General features: G+C 43.9%; 3 protein-coding genes across 3 annotated transcripts in view; 2 read left to right on the plus strand and 1 right to left on the minus strand.

The window, feature by feature from the left end:
- The window catches only part of CTNNAL1 (catenin alpha like 1), a 51,598-nt gene extending 47,690 nt beyond the window's left edge, over positions 1–3,908 (plus strand). The window contains exons 16-19 of the mRNA XM_053922004.1: positions 1,043–1,099; positions 1,240–1,353; positions 2,008–2,091; positions 2,948–3,908. Coding sequence (XP_053777979.1) covers positions 1,043–1,099; positions 1,240–1,353; positions 2,008–2,091; positions 2,948–3,013 — 321 coding nt within the window. The 3' untranslated portion in view covers positions 3,014–3,908. The remainder of the gene's footprint in view (positions 1–1,042; positions 1,100–1,239; positions 1,354–2,007; positions 2,092–2,947) is intronic.
- A 3,700-nt stretch (positions 3,909–7,608) lies between these two features.
- Positions 7,609–12,962, minus strand: ABITRAM (actin binding transcription modulator). Its single transcript, XM_024560070.3, has 6 exons — positions 12,795–12,962; positions 11,647–11,698; positions 10,943–11,072; positions 8,938–9,014; positions 8,794–8,863; positions 7,609–8,701 (listed from the first exon to the last, which is right to left on the minus strand). The coding sequence occupies exons 1-6, from the start codon at positions 12,871–12,873 to the stop codon at positions 8,564–8,566; spliced, it is 546 nt and encodes a 181-aa protein (XP_024415838.2). The 5' UTR covers positions 12,874–12,962; the 3' UTR covers positions 7,609–8,563.
- A 139-nt stretch (positions 12,963–13,101) lies between these two features.
- The window catches only part of ELP1 (elongator acetyltransferase complex subunit 1), a 61,592-nt gene continuing 58,015 nt past the window's right edge, over positions 13,102–16,678 (plus strand). Inside the window, exon 1 of the mRNA XM_024560164.4 lies at positions 13,102–13,426. The gene's annotated coding sequence lies outside the window, so the exon portion shown is untranslated. The remainder of the gene's footprint in view (positions 13,427–16,678) is intronic.

The raw sequence follows: 16,678 nt of genomic DNA on the forward strand, positions 1-16,678 counted from the left end.
ATCTTTTTAAAAAATTCTCTAAAAAAATTTTTTTTAAAAAAGGTTTTTGACTTGACCAAAAGGGTAAACGGTAGTGCCATTTTCTGAGATGGGGGACGCTGAGGGGCAACACTAGATCTAGAGGGTGGAAATCAAGCATTGATTTGCTGGAGTAGAATATAAGTATGTGGGTAAGTGAGTCACTCAGTTTGGTAGGAAGCTAGGTGTAAAACTCATTGGTTTTCTTTGTAAAGGATAGGGAAGGATGCAAAGAATGATTTGACCTTGAAATCAGCTTATCCAATGACAGCAAGGTGTTAGGCTGTTTGATAGAGGTTTAAAGTTAACTCTAAAATTATCACCTCCTTCTTTCTATTCTTCATCTAACTTACTACCAAAACCTGTTACTGTTCTTCACATACTATTCTCAGATTTGCCCTGTTCACTTCATTCTCACTGCTGCCACCTAAAGCTGGGTCCTCATCCTTTTACAAACCCTGGTCTCTTTCACCGGTCCTGAATCCTCTTCAGTCTAATTCCTTTGCCACTGTTGTTTCCCGTTGTCCCATTCTCCCTCCTAAATTGTCAAATGCAAGGAGAAGTGTCAAAAACCAATCTGAATTGCTCCACTCAAGTGGCTGGTTAAGGAATGTGTGTGGGTGACAAATTTTATCTTGCTCAGCTGGGAGTAGGAAAGTTCTAACCCTCTTGAGCTCACAGTCTAAGATTCATCATCCTTTTGTAATTGGAGCTACTACAAGATGCGCTTCAGATCCCTGTGGAGCCCAGACATAATTTGTATGGCCAAGTGTCATAGGTCTGTGGGATCCTCTAATAATTGGAGATGTCCAGGTATTAGAGGAGCCTCTTCAGGGACTGATTCTGCAGCAGGTCCTGGAAACCTCCTTCTGAATGTGGTTAAAATCTTGTGTTTTCCTGGGTACAACAGAAAATTAAGGTGTTTCCATGACAGACCTTTTACCTTCCGTTTCCCATGGGTATGTTTCCCACCACCTATCCAGAAGACATCCATCTAAAGTAGTGATGTTTTTCCTTTCACCAGGTTTTCGCCGAAGAGGGCTTGAAGGTGGCTGCGAGTGTTCAAGCTTTCTCAAAACAGGTAACGCAGGTCTACCTGCCTGGGTTGGAGGAGATGTCACGGATATCCACTTTGGGTGTATATCGTTAATATAAAAAGGTGTTTAATGTTTAAAAGAGTGTTTTGTTGGAGTTGTTATAACTTCCTAAATTACATTTCAGCTGAAAGACGATGACAAGCTTATGCTTCTCCTGGAAATAAACAAGCTAATTCCTCTATGCCACCAGCTCCAGACAATAACTAAGACATCTTTGCAGAGTCAAGTGTTTCTAAAGGTAAAAGTGGGGGCGGGTTAATTCAGGCAGGCACTTGAGAGACTTTGACAATTCTTTATCAGGTTAGCTTCCAGCCCCTTTTTCTTCAAATAAAGGGTTAATAACCACGAAGAGCAATTTATCTGTTTTTCATGCCATCACTGCAGTTATGAATGTCACTTACTATCTGCAGTCATAAATGACCCCAGGGAGCAGTAGGTTCACGAAATAAATGGGCTTTTTGACATGATTGATTCCATAGCATTAAGCAGCTTCCCTTAAATCCCAATGCCGTCACATGTCCAACTATGGCACACATGACTCCGAGCGTGGGCTCCACCCATGGGGAGACAATGGCAAAGTTTGTGGGACACTACCCTTATTTGGAGTGCTCTGAGAAGCCCCAAAACAGCCTGAGTTAGAATGGGGTGATTTTCTATCCATTCTTGTTGGGGACCCATGAACTAAGCCTGAACTAGGCATCTGTTCCTCCCTGCACCTGTGTTGTGGGGCTTCCTGGCAATGAGTCAGCCCATGTGGACTAATCCATATGCCTCTTGAGATCCTTTGGCGTTCAATAATGGAGAAATTGTATCATTTTAAAATTAAACACTAAGTACCTTTTGAAGTACCCCTCTGTAAAGGCATTTGATTTGCTTGCTTTTGTTACTGCAGACTGATAAATGCATTACAAAGACGAGATCCATGATGGCTATTCTGGTCCAGCTTCTGTCACTTTGCTTTAAACTGCGGAAGAAGGTGAGTGTGGGAGAGCTTTGTCCAGCAGAGCCCCCCCTACCGGCCATCACAGATGAGAATAAGTCTACCAAGACTTACTGTGATCTGCTTAGAGAGGAAAGGTGGCCTATCTCTCAAAGGAGAAGGGCCAGGAGCCTTTTCTTCAATGGGCTTTTATTGGGTTCAGTTTGCACAGGAATACAGGTAAAGCTCATCAGTCATTATCAGGCATTAAGGATCAAACAATAGATAATATTAAAAGAACTCTGAGGGCTTATTCTGAGTCAGGGTCAGTTAGCTAAAGGGCTATAAGACTTTGGGAAACACACTCATTTCAGGCTTGGACCCTTATCAGAAAGTTGAGGACATTCTTAGCAAGCAGGTTTCACAAGATTTTATGTATTCTTTCTTAGGCCTGATTGCCCCAGGGAACTGCCTGTTCCTGCCCAAGGCTGTACAGCTCTCCTGCATTGTCTCAGGCTTAAGTCAGGCAGGGGAAGTGAGGCAGCCCAGAGATTAGGAGACTTCTTGCAGACAGAATGAGGACTCAGGCTATGTCAAAGCTGAGGGGTGAGAGTCCATCACCCTCTTTTTCTGTAGCCCCCTCAAGTCCTTCCCTGAGGGCCCCTTCCTGACCCTGCCTGTCTGAGGTCATCCCTCCCCTGAGGAATCTTACCCGTGATTGGCTAACCGGTCATCTGCCTGGGGCCAAGCAGGGTGAAGTAAAAGGGGGCAGAGGCGTAGTCCCTGCCAGGAAGATAAGCTTTGTCTCCTCAGTGGCTTATGGTCCCAAGGTCCTTTAGATAATACAGTTCTTTTTTAATTTTGCTGTTTTTATTTTGAGAGTAAAGCTGAAATTGTCTTAACTCTTTTGCAGCTTCAGATGGAAAACAACAGATGGGTCTCAGTTACAAGTAAAGACTCCGTGGATGGCAAAGCTTGAGAACTTTTTGAGGTCAGATCTCGGGAACACCATATGGCAAAGCTGGCATTTTTAAAAGCAAACGATTTATATTTTCGGAAATTCAATAATTTTATAAAGATGATGACACTGAATTCCTGCTTTATTTTCTGATCATGAAATTGATTGTGGCTTTTTGACAACTAATAAATGCTTTGGTAGTTGCTAGAATTCTAATTGCAGTGTGATTTTAAAACAAGACATCGCCACCATTATTGTTCTTTAAGAGTCAAGCCAAATACCCCAACTGTCTGAATGACAATTTAATCCAAAGAAGCTATTTTGAATGTTTGCTCCCCTTTGGCATATTTTACCTTCCCATTTTCTGGTTTTTATTTAAGCTTATCATCCAGAACACCAATTGTCAGCAGAAAATACAGTGGTCTGGTTGAAGGCAGTTTTCCTTAAAACTGTAGACCCTTCTTCAAGCCGTCTGTCCACCAGGCGTGACCAGGCCCCCCGGCCGCCCGCCGTCACAGATCATCCATGCTAGTCGCACACAGTGGTTCTCCAGCAAGCATCTCACACAGCACAGGCTCTCTGTTGTGAGGCATGTCCCTCCCCCTCCCCCACAGCAGGGGCATGGAGCTCACTCCACGGAATCCTGGAGGAACTCACTGGGAGGTGGCTTTTATTCTCCTTCTAGCAGAGGTGGCCTGTCTGCCCTGAATATTAGCTGGAATGCTAAACCTATCTTACGGGCTTAAAAAAAAAGTTTTTGAACTGTCCTCAGTAGGGGCTGATGGAATGGAAGATGAAGACAGAGAATGATGGAACTAAGAAGCTGTTTAAAATAAATTTTGAATAATCATACATTTTATATATGTGCCTTTGGAATGTCCATTGTAAAACAAATAAACATCTTTAGTCTTTTTAATTTCAGGGTTTAAAGCTTTTTTTGTTTGTTTTTGTGGGGCGGGGTTTTGATGGAAGGATCTGCTTTGTAGGTCCTGCCCTGGTGATGTAGTGTGGTTAACTGCTTTGGATTCGTTAGTGCTTGAATCCCATTGCCTTGAAATCTACCAGGACATGTCCGTTGCCAAATGGCTATACTTGTATGAGCTTGTCTGATTCCTGTTATCTGGGTCAGTCATCCCAATAGTCACAAGATCCCAAAGAACCACACGACTACCATTAGCTAGTCAATATTTAGGAAACTTGAACTGGATTGGTCACTGGGAGGAAGGGGACACACTCAGCTTGATTAATCATCTTTATGAAATGCACCTTTATAAAAATCAAGTATGATTTTTATTCCCCGAAACCAAAATATTCTTTTTTTAAATATATTTTTATTGATTATGCTATTACAGTTGTCCCATTTCCCCCCCTTTTTCTCCTCCACCCTTCACACTCCTTCTCACCCGTATTCCCTGCCTTTAGTTCATGTCCATGGGTTGTACATACAAGTTCTTTGGCTTCTACATTTCCTATACTATTCTTAACCTCCCCATCTATTTTCTACCTACCATTTATGCTACTTATTGTCTGTTCTCCCTCTCTCCCCCTCCCCCACTGATTACCCTCCATGTGATCTCCATTTTTGTGATTCTGTTCCTGTTCTAGTTGTTTGCTTAGTTGTTTTTTTTTTTAAGTTCTCTTGTTAAAAGCTATGAGTTTGTTGTCATTTTACCGTTCATATTTTTTATCTACTTTTTCTTAGGTAGGTCCCTTTAACCTTTCATATAATAAGGGCTGGATGATGATGAACTCCTTCAACTTGACCTTATCTGGGAAGCACTTTATCTGCCCTTCTATTATAAAAGATAGCTTTGCTGGACAGAGTAATCTTAGATGTGGGTACTTGCCTTTCATGAATTCTTTTGAGCCCCTTCTTGTCTGCAAAGTTTCTTTTGAGAAATCAGCTGATAGTCTATTGGGAGCTCCTTTGTAGGTAACTCCCTCCTTTCTCTTGCTGCTTTTAAGATTCTCTCCTTATCTTTAATCTTGGCTCATGTAATTATGATGTAACAGGGTGCAGCTAGGGGGACCCTGAATAGGGATTTGTAATGGGGTTCAGAACTCAGGGTGTCCAGGAAATATTTTTTAAAAAAATGGGATGTCCTCACCCCCGCAGGTCTAAACTGGGGCATGGGACACCTGGAGCAGGGCCATTGAGAGTTGTTTTGCATAGCAAGTTTTGCAAATAACCTCAGGCATGGTCATATATAAGTTTTAACTGGTTTCATGAATATTTAAATAGCTGTGGCAATGCTTTGAGCCAGGGGGGTTGGGAGTGACTTCTACCCAGGATGTAGCTGGTAGGCAACTCCCCCTGGTTACAGTGCCTGTGTGAGAGCTTGGAGATGATTGGCTCCACGCCATGGGGCCACGCCCACCAGGCTTACTATGGCAGCCAAGAGGCTGGAAAAATAGGGGAATGGTGGCAGGTGTAACTGATTGTGGGAGGAGTCGGAAATGGGGCTGCAGAGGAAGATTGGTGCTGGGATTATAACCCAGGTGTGGCAACCATGCTGGGTGGTTGGAACCACGTGGCTTTGAGGTGCTCCTTATTGCCTAGTGGCTTAGGAAGCAAGAGAGACCTTGCTGGGAAGAAAAGGGGTGAAAGGACTCTTGTCAGTGGGCCACGAGAAGGTGCCACATGGGCTTGGATTAACTGGAGATCATGGTGGTGACACAGCTGATGGTGCCAGGAACCGAGGGGCTGCCTGAGCCATGGACTTCTACTTCTTTTCCTGAGATACGGTACCCCAGACCAGGCAGAGGGGGAAGGAAGGACTGTGTGCATTTGTGGGTATTCTAAGGGACTTTGAGATTTCAATGAAGACATTAAGTCATTACTCTTAAGTTTGTATAACTTTTGAATAAATAATTCCTTCCCTTTTCACCAATCTCTGGCATTGAGAGACGTCTTTCCCTGGTGGTGGGCAAGGCGAACCTAATATGGGGGGGCCCCCAGAGCACAAAGGGGGTGCCCATTGGGTAATAGTATATCATCACTCACCCACCCAGGGTCTGTTCTGTAACAATGTGCCTTGGTGTGTTCCTCCTTGAGTCCAACTTCTTTGGGACTCTGAGCTTCCTGGACTTCCTGGAAGTCTATTTCCTTTGCCAGATCGGGGAAGTTCTCCTTCATTGTTTTTTCAAATAAGTTTTCAATTTTTTGTTCTTCCTCTTCTCCTTCTGGCACCCTTGTGATTTGGATGTTGGAACGTTTAATGTCCTGGAGGTTCCTAAGCCTCTCCTCATTTTTTTGAATTCTTGTTTCTTCATTCTGTTCTGGTTTAATGTTTCTTTCTCCCTTCTGCTCCAAACCCTTGATTTGAGTCCTGGTTTCCTTCCTGTCACTATTGGTTCCCTGTAGATTTTTCTTTATTTCACATAATGCAACCTTCATTGCTGCCTGGATCTTTTTTTATGCTGTTGAAGTACCCAGTGAGTTCCTGGAGCATCCTGATAACCAGTATTTTAAACTCTGCATCTGATAGGTTGGCTATCTTGTCCCTTAGTTGTATTTTTTCTGGAGCTTTGAACTGTTCTTTTATTAGGGCCTTTTTTTTTTTTTTTTTTTTTTTGGTCTGGGTGCTCTTGTTAACACGGTAAGCGGTGGGGCCTTAGGTGTTCACCAGGGCTGGGTAACCCATGGTGCTTCGTTGTGATGCTATACATGGGGGAGAGGTCCGAGGGGGAACAGTGTGGCTTGCTCCGTTCTCTGTCCCTGCTACCCACAAGCAAGTTGGGCCCTTCTGGTGCTGATTCCTGGTGGGTGGGCTTGTGCATGTTCTAGGCCCCTGTGGGTCTCTCCAACAAACTCTCTTGTGAGGATGGGAGTTTCTCCCGCTGCCTCAACCCCCACAGGAGTTTTCAGTCAGAAGCTTTGAGGCTTTATTTCCCCGCTGGAGCCCTGGGTTGCGTGATCTGTCTCGTTCCCCAGTTGTTCGAGTTTATTGCAGGCAGATGGGGGACCGCCCAGTCTGCCAGCCGCAGCCTCACCTGGTGGGCAGCTGCTGCCTTGCCCGCTGCTCCTACCAGTCTGGATGAATGTTTCAACTCCCTGGTTGTCAGACTTCCATACAGTTCGATTTTGTCAGTTCTGGTTGTTTTTTGTTTTTAAATTTATTTTTCCTTTTGGCTGTGTGAGGAGGGCACAGTGCATGTACCTATGCCTCCATCTTGGCCGGAAGTCCCCCAAATACTCTTTTAAATTACAGTGGGAATAATGGTGAATGATGCCAGGTAATGTTATATGTAAAATAGCTATAATTCGTTTACTATCTTTAGTAGCTTTATGTCATCTTCAGGAATCGCCACGCCGCTCCGGCTGGGATTCGCCAGCCTGTGCATCCTTGTCCGTTCACAGCACTGCCAGGGTGCGTGTTTGCACAGCTATCCTGTGTCGCGTCTGGTGGGCGTCCTGGGGACAGTCATACTGGCCCTCGAGTTACAAGTTATTCTTGGGAGTCAAAAATAATGTGTAAGTTGTACTTACAAAATACTTGTACATGTCTGAAATGAGAATATTCTCTTATTTAAGTTCAAGTGCAGGTGGGGAAGGGACACCGTGACTTCTACAGCAGAGGGGCACAGGGAACCAAAGGAACTTACACGTCAGGTGATTTCTTCTGTATTACACAACTGTTTTATTTAAAAACAGGTATTTACATGTTCACATATTGTAGCCCTTAACGAAAAAAAAACAATTTTTAAATTCTTTTATTTAAAATTCAGGGAACATGAATATACAGTCTTAAATCATAAATTCAGGTTTTTTTAGTTCAAATGATGTGAAAGCTTTTGTTCTGTTCAAAGGCCTGTCTTTGAACTACAGTAACTTCTCCTTTGCTCATTACCATTATTACAATGTATGTACTACATTATAATACTCCACAAGTTAGGAAAGCCCTTTGTATTTTAAGTCAAGCCCTTTGTATATTTCAAGGCCCTTTCCTGCTGGGCCTCGGATAAGAACTACAGCGTTCCAGTTCTACTCTGTCTCAGAGAGGAAGGCCATCCAGCGGCACGAGGGCTGGAGAAGGTTCACTCTACATGCTGCCTCTCCCCTACGTCCTGGAGAGGAATTAGGGCAGACGGGGTGGGACTAGGCTTTTTGGTAGGGTCACGTGGAAGCAGAATGGGTAGGAAAGGCCAGCTCTTGTTTCTTTTACCTTCAAACTGATGGGAGTTTGAGCAAAACCAGTGAGCCCTGATGTAACATTCAAACAGAAGTATGTCAAAATGAAGTGTTTACTAATGAGTTACAGGATGATGGGTAAGTTATTTTTACTTGCTACTTAAAACTTTTGTCTTTTCCAAATATCCTCAAAGTGTTTTGCTTGTTTTTAATTAAAAAAAAACCAAACAAACCACGTTTTGCTTGCCAGTTTTTAGAAATAGAAAAGCAAAAAAGAGCAGCGTGAGTTCGTAGCAGGGCAGATCTGGGAGGCTGAGGACAAAAACGGGAAGCAAGGCTTCTGTGCAGAAGGCTGGCTGTCAAGCGTGCTTCTCGCCGTTTGCCGGGGCTGCTTTAGTGCACTGATCCAGTCCACATCGCTTTTTATTCCATCTCAGGCCTCACGGTACAGCAGTTATGGCGTTAATGCGCTTTACCACGACTTCCTCATATTGTTTTTGTGTCAGTAACCCTTCTGTTATGCTTTTACTTTCTTCAAATTTGGGCAACACAACTGCAATGTAACCTTCAGTGGATGGCTAGAGAAGAAATAGAACATGTAGCTTATCCAATGACAAAAATCAGATGAAAAGTATGTGGATGGGATCATGTGCCCCCCGACCCCCCTTACCTTCTCCTGAAGAATAGAAGGCTTATGGAGAATATTTTCATTCACTTCCATCAACCGTCCTCGGACACAGCTGTTGAAAAAAAAACTGTCTGTAAAATAATTTTACCTCCCCCCCCCCCAAATTATGGTTAAAATGTAACTCACCTAGATATAGTATATTCTTCTCCGTCTGAGCAGTAAATCTTACACAGGGGTGCAAGCTCTGTTAGAAACTGTGCCCCCTGATAACAAAAGGGAAGAGGTAAGTAACTGACGTACATTCTCACTTCCCTTTGAGAGGTAATCCGTGTTATCACAGGATATATTCCTGGACTTCATGTTCCAAAAACTATTCATTTATTCAAATGTTTGAATAACAGTATGAGTGCCTGCTATGGGCCAGGTTCTAGGGGGAACGGCAAACTAAGACACATGCAATAATAACTAGTTTAAAGATTAAGAATATATTTTATGAACTTTAAATGAGAAAGCTGCATATAGCCAGGTGTAAAGATTTCGACAGGGTAGGAACATTCATCAATAAGCAATAGAAAATTTAACACAACACAGTGAGACAGCAAAATTGTACAAAGTTAGTTCCATTAAGATCCCTACCTTCTCTAAGGCTTTTTGAAAAAGGGATGTTTTTCTAGTTAAAAAGTAATGAACTTTGTGGAAAACTTGGAAAATATAGAAAAGTTTTCAGTAACAAGTAAGAATTGTTTACCCATTATCCTGTAACCTAGAAGTAAGTACCACATTTTGACACATACATTAGAAAGCTATGGCAGGGTCTTGTTTCGTGTACTTTACTCTATGGAAATATGGGGAGTGTCTGACAAAAATCTACAAGGATGCTCATGGGAAACTCATGCAGGTATGTCGCATGTGTTGCTCTTTTTTTCTCCCTCCTGGACTTTTTCCTGTAGTGAACACAGGCATCTGAGTCACGATGCTGTTCCCTATGATCTCAATTACTCAAAACGTTATTAGACGACATTCAGATATACCACCTTGGCTTCACTCCTCTGCACGTGGGCACTTCATTTCAAAATACTAGTCAGTGCAACTCCCCACCTTTAGGAGGAGGGGTTGGGTATTCAAACTCAGAGGGCTTGTCTACTACCACTGCAACTGGGTCAAAGAGCAGAAGTGTTTTGACTCCTTTTTATCACTTCCCTTGTAAGAATAAATGATTGGGAGTGCTGAGATCCAGTCAAAACCTATCTGTAGTGGGTTCTATTTGCAGGTCCCTCTCTGTTCTTCAGTAGTAACAATAGTGTTACTACAGTATTTTGGACAAAGATTTATCACAGGACTTTGTCAAGCACTAATGGTTTTACTTGTGATCTGTAGACTTTATCTTTTAAGAATGGTCCATGCTTTCCTAAGTCCATGTGTTTCCTGAGTGAGGGAAAATCAAGAAGCACAGGTCACGTCAGTAGGGGATTGCAGACCCACAAAGGGAAGTATAAACAGTGAGGTTATTAGCAGAAATTGTTAGTATGAACTCAGTAAATGAAGGCCCTAAATCATCCTCTATGACAGATCCACTGAAAGTGATACTTTAATAAACTGTGTCCATCCTGCCTAGAGCTGTAGAGGGTAGAGATAACATTTTGTACAGCTGTGCATGATGTGGAGGTAGAAAGTGTGGCCATCCGTGTGCATGATTAAGGCAATGATTAAGGAATGGAAATGCCAAGGAGCAAATACTGTGTATTTTTTCAGATTGATTTTTTTTTTTTTTTTACTATCTCGGGAATTTTTTTCTTTTATTTTTAATTTACATGTGGAAACATATGGTAAAGAAGAGTTGGTCACCTAAATTTTATAGAACTCTTAGTACTGGCTTACTAAAACCAGAAGGGACAAAGCATCTCACTTTATTGGTATTAGAGTTGTCCATTCAAAGACCCACCTTCCCCATCCTCCATCCTAGGAATGACAGCGATGTTGGTACAGAGCCTGAAATGACAGACAGATCCTCCACCTCCTGAAATACCTCATTTTTTGGTCTGAGCACTTCTTTAGGGTTGAAGTACTCTTAAGATCAGCATCTCTAACTGCCAGGGAAGATTGCCGAGCACACATCACTGGATTCTGAGACTGAGTGGACCTGTTAGTACTAGGACACAGAGGATTTAAGTAGAGAATTACAGGAACATACCCGTTTAAATTTCCCAGACACCTTGTTCTGAAGCCTGCTACAGTTGGTACTGATTTGATAGGAAATGCTTTTAATTGCTTTTCCACTTTGAAGAACGGGATGAGCTTCTGCCAATGTGATGACACATATTCTACGAGGAGCAAACATCGATCTTGTGTTATTGGTTGATACAATTCTTCCTCTCACAACACAGTATTCTACCGACGAAAGAGTATCTGAGCTGACATTTGTTTAGTCAAACTATCTTTTCCATCCATTCTCCTCTGGTGATTTTAGACGGGAATGCAGTCAAAAAAGAGAAGAGAGTGGGATTTTATTTCCTTCCCAGGGAAGGGAAGAGTACAGGGTCTTAGGTAGCACTGAGGTGGGAGAGAAGTAAGGCGTGCCTGTAGGTACAGGATACCACCTAGGCCTCCACCTCTTCATGGGCCCTGGTGGTTCGGGGGTTAAGCACAGCCTGGTTACTTAAGGTAGCAGCTGACTGAGGGTGTGGTGGTCCACTTGGATGTTTGGGTATCAAGTTTGTTTAGCTTAAGTAGACACTAAAAGGCTCACTCTTGTCAACCAAAATCCAACAATAAATAATACTATTTCAGCACAATGGAAGATAATCAATTATTGAACATTTATGCAATCCAAGCCCCTACACCAGGCTACAATACCAGATAATTTTTTTGATAATCTACAATTCCCAACTTGCTCACCGGTTAGAGTGCTGTAGTATACAGTGGTCCTCACAGGGTCTTCCTTTGACATCTAGAAGAATGAGTGCATCAGTTGGTTGTGGAGTCAATATTTACTACCACTGTATAGGACGTTCTTTGGTTCATAGAGATAGTTAATTTTTTTTATAAAGACCGATCACTTGGATCTCTTCATTACTCAAAAAAGATATATGTAAAAGGCTTGCTATCAAGTATTTAAGAGATGTGGCCCAGATGGAATCATTCGTCCTTAAAGTGATTATTAACTTTGCTCCATCTTGCTTTAACCTCACTTTAAAATGAGGGCATATTGCTATTAGAAAAATGTGATTCGCAATGCATTATTTCTATAATACAGTATGTATGTTTTGTCAGTCAATGTTAGAGTGACTAGGTCCTGGTTTGCCTAGGACTGTCCTGATGTTAGCGCTGGATGTCTCGGAATCCGTAAAACCCCCCAGTCATTGGTAAATGGGGATGGTTAGTCACCCTAAGTTTGGCTAAATATTTTTTTAAATGAGTGCACCAGTGATCCTTGAATGAAAGGCAGCAAGTATGGGGTGAGAGGAAGATCCTCAACTATGCTTCCACCACTGATATTTACTGGGAACACAAACAACACAACAGAATACCTACTAAGTGGCAGATGTTTATAATACCGGTGGCTTCTTTTTCAGTAAAACTGTTAGATTCTGCTTTCTAAATGCCTCTATTCTAACCCACCATCTTCTCTCCATCCCTACGGCTTCTACCTTAGTTACGACCTGATCATCTAAATCACTTTAGGTATTGCCACCCCCTAGTGGATTGTGCCTCTCAAATCCCTTCAGGCCCTCCAGGAGATTGCAATCCAGCCCCTGCCTACTGCGGGGCCTCACTCTACCTAGACTACCATCTTCCCGAAAGCAACCCACCCTGGAATTCGCACAGCACTCGCCAGCCCCCGAATGCACCCTGCTACATTTCACTCCAACAGGTCTTTGCAAATGCCCACTCCCTCCTGCTTGCAGGCAACAGAGAGGTCCAATTCCTTCCAATGTGGGGATGAAGCGCCGGGGAGAGCACGCGTAGCTTCTGATGTGTTGCCCTAGTCCCTATGGCATCAGGCCAACGCGGCTGACGAGAGACCGACGACACTCCCCACTTACCCGGTTTGTACCAGCGAGTGAAGTAACGATCTACTAGTGATGGCACCGTGGGCTCCACCGCCACCGGCTCGGTAGCCATAGCGACATCGGCGCCACTACCTCTTCCCCCTCCCCTGGACACCTGAGCGAAGGCTTCCTCCGTCCTGGCCCGGAAGGAGGCTGTCCTTCCGGAGCGTGTCCTGCGGGGTGCGCAATGGGGCTGCTACACAGGCCTTGCAAGCCCCGCCCACTAGCGCCAATCACTGGTTCTTCAGAGTTGACGTCCAAGTGGGGATAAAATACAATAGGCTGGGTAGGAGGACGCAGCTTCTCCCATCCCCTGCTGGGGCCTCTTGCAGAGAAAGCCAGCCACACCCCTTCAGCCTCGTGAGGTCTCTCCCGAGCTACTAGGCGTGTGTGTGGTCTGTTTAGCTCCTGCTTCTGCGTTCCACCCGCTGTCCCTCCGCCTGCTTCAGCCACTATCTCCAGGGATCAGGCGGCCTGGAGGCCCAGTACTCGCCGGGAGAGCTCGGGAACTGTGGTCGGAGAGAGGCGTGCACGCAAGCCCGGGCGGACTCCAGGAAGCCTGCTGAGTGTGGCCTGGGAGGCGAGGGTGGACTCACTGCTCTTTGGGGGTCAGCGCGCTGCGTCAGGTGGGCATTCTAGAGACTCTTCCAGGCTGGGGGCACGAACCCAGTCCTGTCTGCCCGGGGCTGTCCTGGTGCTGGGAACCCCTGAGCGCTCAATCTCTGCCTTCTGCAGGCTAGGGATGGAATGCAGCGTTACCACCTCTGCCCTCGAGCCTTAAGTTCTTTTTGTGCAGGCTTGCTACCTCTTCTCCTGCGGCCATGGGTGGGGGAGAAGGGCTCTGCTCCCCAGCTGCACACTTACCCAGCTGGCGGGTTCCTTGCAGGAGTGGACAGTACTGCTGAAGGCCGACTGATTAACATAAGATAGAGGGTGACGGTTATTGGAGATTCGAATACTGTGCTGCGGGTCCTTTCTCGTGTCTTGCGACTTTTTCGTGGAGAGGTTTCATGGAGAGGTCTTCTCCATCTAATGTGGTATATTATATGGCCCTCTGTACCGTTGAATTGTGGCCTCCGTGGAGGCAGTGACTGTCTTCAGATTTGAGCACTTAACAACGTGCTCATTCCGTGTTAGATGTAGGCCGTAGACTCGATCGTAGGACTGACTAGGTACTTACTGTATAAAGGATTCCAGCTGTATAGTGACAGCCACGGAGGTAACCAGGGAACAGTTTAGTATGAAAAGTGTGAGCAAAAAGTAGGCAGATAGTTTTCAGGTTCGGGAACAGAGAGTAGAAATGCCGTGTCCCCAAACAGGGAAAGCATTTGGTGGGAAAGTAGCAAGTACTCACTTCTTTTTCCAGGCTGCATTTGCTGTGTTTGTGAGACATCCTTGTTTTAACATCAGGAGATTGAAAATGTGGGGTTAGTGTCCAGCTGAGGGACTAGATAGATTTCTGTGGCATATTAGTGATCTGTCTGGTACTTGAAGTTAGAGGTATGATAATTAGCTCAGAGACAGAGGGGTGAAGGAACAAAGAAGAAGATGGAGGAGTCAGAAATTTTGGAGAAGGTCAGGATTGCTCTCTGGTGGAGGGAGATCTTTTCACCTCATGCGAAGGCTGAGGGCTGGGAGCCGAGACTGCAGATGTAAAAGAAAGGGTACTGATAAGTTGAGGTCCTGGGGAAGTTTGGAGAATATTTAGTTCCTTCCTGTCCTTGCAAAGGCTTGGGGACACTTGAGAAGATAAGGGAGTAAGGATGAAGATAAGGGAGTAAGGATGATGGGTGTGAAAATGTAGAGAAGTTCTTTTTGAGACTGGGAGAGTTGGGGAAGAGAAGGGGGGGAGATGAGTAATCAGCTCAGGTTGGCTGGTAATTCTGGAAGCTCACTGATTTGAGAACCCAGGTTGTTTGTGGTATTTGACAGGCTCCAGTTGGGAAAGTAGAAACCACATGTTATTTGAACAGAATTTAATAAGAAGAACTAGTCAAATAGCTGTCGGAGGAACAAAAAGCAAAAGGGAACAATGAAGTAACAGAAGGTAAAATGACAGGAGTAGCAACAACACCGCTAGGGCTGGTGATCAAAACAAGGGAAGCCCTTGGGATTATCATGGCCTAAACTTGGGGAGAGGCATTGTAGAGTTGGGGCTCAGACTTCTGGTGTCGACACTTCTGGAATTCAGGAGAGGAGCCCATGTGTTGCTGGATTTTAGAAGTCTGGAGGGGCCTGCCTGGGTATTGTTGGTACCTCTGGGGATGGGGGTGATGAGGCTGGTCTTGGGAGTTCTAGAGACTGGGACCAAGGGCCCTGCCAGAGTGAGGGCCCATTGCTGGGGTGGAAGGCAGTGATGGGAACAGTAAGATAACAGGGAAAAGTGAGTCATTAGCTCCTGCTGCCTTTACCCTGCAGATTCTTACCCTAGAGGATCTCCACAGGCTATTGGTGAATGGAATCCAAGTTCACAGGGAGTGCTATGAAGGTATTTTGGTGATCTGATCAAGGCAGCAGTGACAGCATGATTATTATTAGGTAAACCAGAATGAAAGACAGCCAGGAAACCACGCATTTGGTTGCCTTCTCTCCTGTCCTTCACTTGCCACTTATCCCCTCTTACTTCTCTCTCAAATCTACCCATGTTTCAAATCCACCCATCCTATACCAGTGGTTGTCTTTATGTTTAAAGATAAGAGATGTAGTTTTTATATGTTTTGAAAAGCCTAAACTTTCTGTATAGAATTAGATTTAAATTTGAAACCTTCATGGTATAGTACAGGTTCAAGTAATTTCTAGAAGTTCTTTCTTTTAAAGATTTTATTTATTTGTTTTTAGACAGAAGGGAAGAGAGGGAGAGAAACATCAATGTGTGGTTGCCTCTCACACAGCCCCTACTGGGGACCTGGCCCGCAGCCCAGGCATATGCCCTGACTGGGAATTGAACCAGCGGCCCTTTGGTTCGCGGGCTGGTGCTCAATCCACTGAGCCACACCAGCCAGGGCTCTACAAGTTCTTGAATGTAAATATCACTAAAGCTTACAAAGCCATTGTCAGCCTTGATTTTTTTCTTTGCTTCCACCATGTATGGTTTTGCCTTCCTCTTAACCCACATTATATGTTGTATCATTCGTGTTACACTTCACATTATCTGCTGTGTAGGAGGAGGATTAACTCATCTTTTCCAGTGTCATATGTATGAAATGCCAGGATAGGAGAATTCGCCTTGGAATATGGTGGCATTAAGTCCAGTGTGGTCTGTGTAATTGCTACCCCTAACGTAACTTAGGGATGTCCAATTGTAAACCTTAAAGGGATCTGAATATAAATACCCAGTACGTTAACATTTGTTTTTCTCCTACTTAGATAATGTTATGCACTAAAGCAAGTCTGATTTTGTCAGACCAAAGTAGGTTTCCTGTTTATCGTTCTTTTCTCACCCTTCTATTGCACTGGCGAAAACCAGGCCAGGAAAGCTGAGTTACATGAAGTAGTTATGTCAAGTCACAAGCTTCCCCAATGTTGGTCATCACTTTGAAGTAAACTGTTGTAATTTTACAGTGTCTTGCATTCCCCCTTAGAACCATATAAGCTTACATTTACTTCTATTTTTGACTTAAATTTTAATTTTTAATGAAAGTATATCCCAGTTTATAAACAAGTGTACCTAGTGATAATAAAGTAATTTTCTTCCAGTTTTTCTCTTTAAAAATGTGTGTGTGTGTACACACACATATATATGGATTTTACAAATCTATGGGGGTATAAAGTTATCCTCATAGTCAAAAATAAAATGTTTTCCCATTTATTTTGTTCTTTTTAACTTTATTGAAGAATAATTGATGTTAATTTTTTTTTTTTCTCTTAGAAGTGAGTGC

The sequence above is a fragment of the Desmodus rotundus genome, chromosome 1 (genome assembly GCF_022682495.2).
Source record: "Desmodus rotundus isolate HL8 chromosome 1, HLdesRot8A.1, whole genome shotgun sequence".
Classification (NCBI taxonomy): Eukaryota; Metazoa; Chordata; class Mammalia; order Chiroptera; family Phyllostomidae; genus Desmodus; species Desmodus rotundus.